The 9334-nt window shown below is 42.5% G+C and overlaps 1 protein-coding gene across 1 annotated transcript; it reads left to right on the top strand.

Annotated features, from left to right (window-relative positions):
* Window positions 1-852: 852 nt before the first annotated feature.
* On the top strand, window positions 853-1758 carry LOC123879808. The gene has a single exon (XM_045927702.1). The coding sequence runs from the start codon at window positions 853-855 to the stop codon at window positions 1756-1758; it is 906 nt and encodes a 301-aa protein (XP_045783658.1).
* Window positions 1759-9334: the final 7576 nt, after the last annotated feature.

Here is a 9334-nt window from a genome sequence, read left to right on the forward strand (position 1 = left end):
CAATTACCACTCACTCACTCACTCATTGACATAATTGTTCTCCTAGAAAGAGACGGAAAATGATATAATGATGTAGGGGAGATGTGGTCGGATTCGGGAGTCCTCTGGGGAAAAATTATGACATTTCAGAAAAACAAGATGGCGGCTGAGGTGATTTTTGCAGCTCCGTTGTTTTTCAACCGATTTCGTTGAATTTTGCAATATTTGAAGAAAATAGTAAACGATTAATGGAAAATGTCGAAAAAATTGAAAAAACAAGATGGCGGCCGAACCGTAGCGTTTTCAAAATTTTGATTTTTCGACCCCGAACCGCAGCGCCACAGATCCGAAACGGGGTAGTCGAGGATAACTATTTTTTCGTGTTTCGCCCACGATTATCCTGTATTTTGACAGAATGGGAGTGGTTTTAAAAAATTCAAAATGGCGGCTGTCATGGCGGCTGTTTTGTTCGAGGTACGAAAAAACGCAATTTTAAAAGTTAAATATCTCAAAGTTGGCAACATCGGAGCGATTCGGCTTCTATGAAGCGGTTGTATGGGGACCTTCACCACATCACACATATTATTTTACACACACGTTCCATTCAGATCACATTCACTCATATATTTCATTTTAATCATAATTTATATATTTTATCGACAATCTTGTCGATATCGGCAAGCGTCGACCATGCGCCCTCACTATAGGCTGCGCAGGCGCATAGAAAATAATGTAACTCGGCGCGCGGCCACTGCATTGACCTAATTCAGTCGAACCTGGCCTCCGACGCGAAGTGCATGTCGCCTTCCGGCCGATACCACGTGGTCGTGACAATACGGTAACCGCGCGCCATAACTGGTGACCTCGCGAACAATGGCTGCGCCGAAGGCCACATTGGACAGTAGCAGTGGATCCGAGGATACTGTGAAATCTGAAGGAGGAGAGGAGCATATAACAATACGCAAAAAACGTGCTCACCGCGTGGTTGCTTCGCCGTCGGAATACATAAAAATCCGGATACCACCTTTCTGGCCGGAAGATCCGGAACTATGGTTCGCCCAAATAGAAGGCCAGTTTGAGATTGCAGGAGTGGTGTCTGAAAACACCAAGTTCTTCTACATCACAAGCAGCCTAAGCAACCAGTATTCCAAGGAAGTCAAAGACATAATTACTTCACCGCCGGAATCCAACCGATACACCAAATTAAAAGAGGAGTTGATAAAGCGGCTGTCAGCATCCCGTGATAGGAAGATCCAACAACTCCTCAAACATGAGGAGCTGGGCAACCGGAAGCCATCCCAGTTTTTACGCCACTTGATAGGCTTAGCAGGATCTTCGGTGCCCGAGGACTTCATCAAAAGCATCTGGTGCAGCAGACTGCCCGCCAGCATCCAGACGCTGATAGCATCACAGCCAGCAGGATCTCTCGAGGATTTGGCGGACTTGGCTGACCGCGTATGTGATATCGTCTCGCCATCACCGCAGGTTTCCACGTCCAGCGCTGCTCCAACAACTTCTGTCCACAGCGTCGAGTCCATGGCATTGGAGATAGCCGAACTGAAGGAAGCAGTCAAAAACTTGACCATGCAGCTGAATAGACGAGATAGACAGCCCCGACGAAGACAAACTGAGCGTTCCACCAGTCGTCGGCGCAACCGCTCTCAATCAAGCTACAGGAAGTACCCAGCTTGTTGGTACCATGCCAAGTTCGGGTCGAATGCGACAAAATGTGTCAAGCCCTGCAACTTCGCCTCGGAAAACCAACAGAGCGGTCGGTAATGGCGGCCGACGACTGCTCACCTACATCACCGGGCCGCCTGTTCATCACCGATTGCAATTCAAAAATCGATTTTTTAGTGGATACAGGTAGTGATGTGTGCGTTTTCCCGCGGAGTGTGTTTTGTGACCGTCGAGCTAAGACGAAGTTTCAACTCACCGCGGCAAACGGTAGTGTAATAGAAACCTACGGGTATGTACATTTAAATCTAAATTTTAATTTGCGCCGGAACTTTACTTGGAGTTTTATCGTAGCCGATGTAACTAGAGCCATTATTGGCGTAGACTTTTTGTGTTATTATAATCTTATTGTTGATGTTAAAAATAAGCGTTTAATCGATAACACAACATCATTGTCAACTATTGTTTTTGTAGATAAGAATGTTACTAATATTAATTCTGTAAAAATTCCGTCTGGCAACACACAATATCATTCCATTCTATCTAAATATCCGGAAATAACACGACCGGCCGGCGCACCTACTATCAAGGTACACAACACACAACACTACATACGCACTACACCTGGCCCCCCGGTATCATGTTCCCCTCGCAGGTTAGCCCCGGACAGATTAAAGATCGCGAAGCAGGAATTCGAGCAAATGCTGAGCAACGGGACGGCACGACCATCCGAGAGCCCCTGGTCATCTCCCCTGCACCTAGCCGCCAAGAAAGACAACGGCTGGCGGCCATGCGGGGACTACAGGCAGCTCAACGCGCGTACCATCCCAGACAAGTACCCGATCAAACACATCCATGACTTCGCTCACAGTATATCTGGATGCAAGGTATTTTCTACTATTGACTTAGTTAAGGCTTATAATCAGATACCAGTGTTTGAAGAGGACATACCGAAAACGGCGATCACAACCCCTTTTGGGCTGTACGAATTCCCCTTCATGACTTTCGGACTCCGAAACGCAGGTCAAACCTTTCAAAGATTCGTAGACGAAATGACCAGAGGGCTTAATTTCTGCTATTGTTATCTAGACGATTTTTTAGTATTTTCTAGGGACGCCACAGAACACGAAAATCATCTAGAACTACTCTTCGAAAGAATGAAAAAATATGGTGTCTTAGTAAACACTTCTAAGTGTGTTTTTGGCGCGTCAGAGGTGCAATTTTTAGGATACCATATTTCGGCTGCAGGTACTAAGCCACTCGAGTCCAAAGTCCAAGCTATTAAGGATTTTCCGAAACCAAAGACGATTAAGTCACTTAGGCGATTTTTAGGCATGATTAATTTTTATCGGCGATTCATACCTAATGCCGCAAAAATTCAAGCCCCATTAAATGCCCTACTCTCTGGTTCAGTTAAACCCTCACATCCGGTGGACTTGACAGGTGACGCCCTAATAGCTTTTGAGGAATCCAAGGACAGTCTTTGTAATGCTGCCTTATTAGCACACCCCGACTGCGAAGCCAAACTCGCTCTTGTCACAGACGCATCTGACTTGGCATTGGGTGCCGTGCTACAGCAATATAAAGACAACGCCTGGCAGCCCCTAGCTTTTTTTTCACGGAAGCTTAGCCCTTCACAGCAAAAGTACTCGCCCTATGACCGCGAGCTACTCGCTATATATGAGGGAATAAAATATTTCCGTCATATGCTCGAGGCTAGGCACTTCATAGTCTATACTGACCATAAACCTTTGTGTTATGCATTCCACACACGGAAGAATAACTGTTCACCGCGTCAGTATAGACACCTGGATTTTATATCCCAATTCACGAGCGAAATTCGTCACATATCCGGCAAGGACAACGTTGTCGCAGACACTTTGTCCCGTGTAGATGGTATACAGAATCCAGTTGATCTCGAAGTGCTAGCCAAAGCACAATCGGAAGATACCGAGCTTTTGCAATTACTGAATGACGAGTCCTCGCTTCGTTTCGCCAAAAGCAAGGAACCCGGAAGCGATGTCGAATTGTATTGCGACGTAAGCACTGGGACACCCAGACCTTTCGTTCCCATGTGCTTACGTAAGCAAGTGTTCGACAGCCTACACGGTTTAAGTCATCCTGGCGCAAACGCTACCGCTAAACTAATTGCACAGCGATTCGTTTGGCCAGCCATCAGGAAAGACTGCCGAGAATGGTCGCGCACATGTCTGTCTTGCCAGCGCTCCAAGGTTCACCGTCATGTGTCTGCACCTTTAGGCACATTCGAATTACCTCGAACCAGGTTTTCTTTCGTGCATATCGACCTCATCGGCCCACTTCCCTATTCGAACGGTTTCCGTTACTGCTTAACAGCAGTGGACCGCTTTACAAGATGGCCAGAAGTCATTCCTATAGTGGATATCACTGCCGAAACGGTGGCAAAAGCATTGTTGTCAGGCTGGATCGCTAGATATGGCAGCCCATCCTTCATTGTGACGGATAGGGGTGGCCAATTCCAATCAGAATTATTCAGCTACTTGTCCAAGATAGCTGGATTCAAGCACCGTCAAACCACGGCTTATCATCCCGCCTGCAACGGCCTTGTAGAAAGATTCCATCGGCAACTAAAAACCGCTATTACATGCCATGCCGATAGCAACTGGACAGAATCATTACCACTAGTGCTATTGGGCATTCGAAGCGCCTTCAAAGCCGACCTTCAGTGTTCCTCAGCAGAACTCGTCTACGGAGAGCCTTTAAGACTACCAGGCGAATTCTTCGAAAACAACGTGAATACTACAACTGACATTACCGACTTTACAGCCAGAATTCGTTCGTTTTGCCAACGACTGCAACCTTGCCCCGCTTCACGCCATAGTAAAAACAAAACATTTGTTTATAAGGACCTTGCTACTTCTAGCCACGTATTCATCAGAGAAGATGCGTCAAAGAGTACCTTCCAACCTGCATACTCCGGTCCCTACGAAGTGATGGAAAGAAGCGACAAAGTATTCAAGGTAAGAGTGAAAGGCAAAGAGGTGACAGTTTCGATAGACCGCCTAAAACCGGCCTATATACTGAACACCGATCTGCCTCACACTACATGCCCAGACATCAGTCCCCCAGTTGCGGATAGCTGCCCGGCCTTACCTCGAACAACGAGGTCCGGTAGACGAGTTAAACTCCCAGATTTTTATCGTCCGTAAGTATGGCCTCCCGGGGGGAGTGATATGGGGACCTTCACCACATCACACATATTATTTTACACACACGTTCCATTCAGATCACATTCACTCATATATTTCATTTTAATCATAATTTATATATTTTATCGACAATCTTGTCGATATCGGCAAGCGTCGACCATGCGCCCTCACTATAGGCTGCGCAGGCGCATAGAAAATAATGTAACTCGGCGCGCGGCCACTGCATTGACCTAATTCAGTCGAACCTGGCATCCGACGCGAAGTGCATGTCGCCTTCCGGCCGATACCACGCGGTCGTGACAATACGGTAACCGCGCGCCATAGTTGTACGTATAGACTCGAGGTATAGATCGGTGGGAAAAAATTACCCCATTTTTTGGGGAAATTTCAAGATTTTCGGGAAATTGTAAAAAATCGAAATACGCATTTTTAGCAAAATCCGAGTATGAGCGATTATGTGTTTTGCTCGTACAAATGACATTTGGGTATTTTTGTCACCGAAAACTGGCAACACTGGAATTTATCAAAGTAAAAGTGATTTTCGACATGGTCTTTTTTAGGGGCGATCGGTTCGCCTGGGTGCGAGCGAGATGAGAGATTGAAACGTCATCGGGAGCGGTATATCCTGTAGTTAATAGGAAAATTATGAAACCGTGTAAAATCTTTCTGTGAAACGAGTTGGCGGCCATTTTGTATTTTTTTTAATTTTTCGAAATTTTGATCACGTTTTTGAGGCAGTTGGCAACATTTTGGAAAGTCAATATGTATGAATCGATTATGTGACTCAGCCGGCAATATCGAAATATAGAAACAGTGTTGCCACTTTTGGGGAGATTTTCGAGATTTTCAACTAAGAAACTCCTGTAAAATTTTGTATGAAAAATATTTTTTTCACTGATGGTGTCGTATAGAAAACAAAAACTTAGTAAGCCAAAATTATGGAGAGAGCTGATGATTGAGGATGTTGGAGACGGGTAAAGGCCCCGCTTAAGGTATTGAAGATAGGTGGGGGGTGCTCGAGCAAATGTCATTCATGACGTCATCCAATTGCCAAAAAGCTGAAAAAAAATTCAAAATGGCGAAGAAAAGATGGCCGCCATACAAATTTCGCCGGTGTCCAGCTCGGAGGGTATAAAAGATGGAAGTGAGGTTTCTTGGCAAGAGATGATCAGGATCCAAAGGTCTACTCGATGAATAGAAAAAAAATCCAAAATGGCGGAATTTTTTTTTCCAGACATTTTGTATGGCGAATATTGAATGCCTCATTCTCCTAGAAAGAGGCGGAAAACGATACGATAATGTAGGACAGATGTGTTTGGCTGGTGGAAGCAAGTAGGGAAAAAAAATGACATTTCAGAAAAACAAGATGGCGACCGACGTGATTTTTGCAACTCTTTTGTTTTCCAACCGATTTCGTTGAAACTCACAATCTTTGAAGAAAGTAGTAAACGATTGATAGAAAAAGTGGAAGTTTTTGGAAAAACAAAATGGCCGCCGTACAAATTTCGTCGGTGTCTATCTCGGAGGCTATAAGAGATGGAAGAGTGGCAAATTGATTGGCAAAAGATGATTAGGGTCCGAAGGTCTACTCGGTGGAACAAACTCTGCATGCTCGCGGACCACTTTAGTGGTCCGCGCACCCACGCACCCTACTTTATTAACCTCAACTACCCCGTTTTTACAAAAAATGATATGGATGTCGTTTTCAGAGTTTTCCAGGGTGCTGATTTTGATAACGACATTTATTTTGAAATCCAAGATGGCGGTCATGCATTTTTTAAGAAAAAAATCAATATGGGTGTCGTTTTATGGTGTTTTTGGGGTGAATTTTGAATCTTAATAAATAAATTCGTTTTAATACTTATCAAAATAAATAATGTTAAAAGATCTTACAAGTAGTAAATTGAAAATGCAATTAATAAAATATCTTAATGCTCTAAATTATAACGAAACAGAGGATCTTCTGATTAAAATAGTATAATATTAGTAGTAGTAGTATGACAAACTGCAAACATAAACAACTCACAATACACAATCACACGCAAACACACAAACACACACACGTATACTCCACATATATACACACATACACACATACATGGATACCACAAAATTCACATAAGCGCACACGCACGAAAATCTATAGGCTTAATATTTACTAGCAATAACATTACATTACATTACTAATACTTATTACTAGTGATACAGGATAATAACTCGCTCTCTAAAAACTCGTAACTCAATGGACGCACAAAGGAATGACAGGCAGTTGGATTGCATGATACCTCACAACAATACCGCGTGTGCGTAACTACAATCACTACCTACCCTCCATTAAAATATATTATAAAGACTTTTTATTTTTATTGTTACACTATGTTTAGATATTATAACGGTGTCGTATTGGTACGGTTTTGCATGTCCGACCATCAGCGCACCATATTAACACATTTAAATTAAGTACTTAGGAATGGGAGAAGTCAACCCTCTGTAATACAGTGTTTACTAGCACAGGGGTTGTCAAACCTATTCGTATGTTCTTACCAACTTTTTAACATTGTATACCTACTGTTTATAAGGCACATCTACTAACAAATAGTACATAGGAAAATATTATAAAATAATATTTAGAATAACTATTTGTGCATTGAAATAGTTTAAGAACTTAGAATGAATAAATGATATTATATTATTATTATTATTATTATCTATATAACTTACTCTCACGCCCGGTTACAAAATAGATATATATAGAAGCCAAAGAGAATATAATATACTTACATACATAAAAATAAATAAACCTACATACACATTTACATAAATAAATATTTGTACCGGGCGGAGGATTACGCCCCGGCAGGAGAGACCAAACGGCCGGGGGTCAGGGCGACCGGTCCCAATAGAGCCGGACTCCGTCGCGCTCGAGTACCGGCACCGGTGTGTACTTGTAATACGGCAACCTCTCATCCAGGAGACCGTACTTCAGAGCTTATTATTATTATTATTATTAACCTCAACTACCCCGTTTTTACAGAAAATGATATGGATGTCGTTTTCAGACTTTTTCAGGGTGCTGATTTTGATAACGACATTTATTTTGAAATCCAAGATGGCGGACATGCACTTTTTAAGAAAAAAATTGATATGGGTGTCGTTTTGTAGGTTTTTGTGGTGAATTGTCTATCTTAATAAATAAATTTGGTTAAATATAATAAAGTTAACCTTACCACGTCATGTGAGCTGCTTTAGCAGCTCGCGCACCGAGCAAAAACTAGTTATACTATATATAGCTCGATTACCACTCACTGACTCACTGACTCATTGATACAATTGTTCTCCTAGAAAGAGACAGAAAATGATATAGTGATGAAGGGAAAATGTGTTTGGGTGAGGAAGATGACTGGGGAAAAATTATGACATTTCGGAAAAACAAGATGGCGGCTGACGTGATTTTTGCAGCTCTTTTGTTTTCCAACCGATTTTGTTTAAACTCGCAATTATTTAGGAAAGTAGTAAACGGTTAATGGAAAAGGTAGAAAAAATTGCAAAAACAAGATGGCGGCCGAGCTGGAGCGTTTTCAAAATTTTCATTTTTCGACCCCTAACCGCGGCGCCACAGATCCGAGACGGGATAGTCGAGAATAATTATTTTTTCACGTTTCGCCCCCGATTATCCTGTATTTTGACAAAACGGGAGTGGTTTTTAAAAATTCAAGATGGCGGCTGTCATGGCGGCCGCTAAGTTAGAGGTACGAAAAAACGCAATTTTAAAAGTTAAATATCTCAAAGTTGGCAACATCGGAGCGACTCGGCTTCTATCAAGCGATTGTACGTATGAAATTGAGGTATAGATTGGTGGGGAAAAATTACCCCATTTTTCGGGAAATTTCAAGATTTTTGCGAAAATGTAAAAAATCGAAATACGGACTTTTCGCAAAATCCGAGTATGAGCGATTATGCGTTTTGCTCGTACAAATGACATTTGCGTATTTTTGTCGCCGGAGACTGGCAACACTGGAATTTATCAAAAAAAAAGTGATTTTCGACATTGTCTTTTTTCAGGGACGATCATTTCGCGTGGGTGCGAGCGAGAGGAGAGATTGAAACGTCATCGGGAGCGGTATATCCTGTAGTTAATAGGAAAGTTGTAAAATTATCTAATTTGCTTCTGCAAAAAGAGTTGGTGGCCATTTTGTATTTTCTTCAAATTTTCCGAAATTTTGATCACGTTTTTGAGGCAGTTGGCAACATTTTGGAAAGTCGACATGTATCAATCGATTGTGTGACTCAACCAGCAGTATCGAAATATGTACACAGTGTTGCCACATTTGGGGAGATTTTCGAGATTTTCCCCAAAAACTCCTCCTGTAAAATTTTGTATGAATTTTTTTTTTTTCACTGATGGTTTCGTATAGAAATCAAAAAAAAAATCGAGGAAAAATTTGGAAATAGCTGATGACCGAGGATGTCGGAGACGGGTGAAGGGTCCG

This window comes from Maniola jurtina, chromosome W (assembly GCF_905333055.1).
Source record: "Maniola jurtina chromosome W, ilManJurt1.1, whole genome shotgun sequence".
NCBI lineage: Eukaryota > Metazoa > Arthropoda > Insecta > Lepidoptera > Nymphalidae > Maniola > Maniola jurtina.

Coding starts and splice junctions, on each gene's coding strand:
- LOC123879808 (XM_045927702.1), top strand. CDS start 853: ATGGCTGCGCCGAAGGCCACATTGGACAGTAGCAGTGGATCCGAGGAT.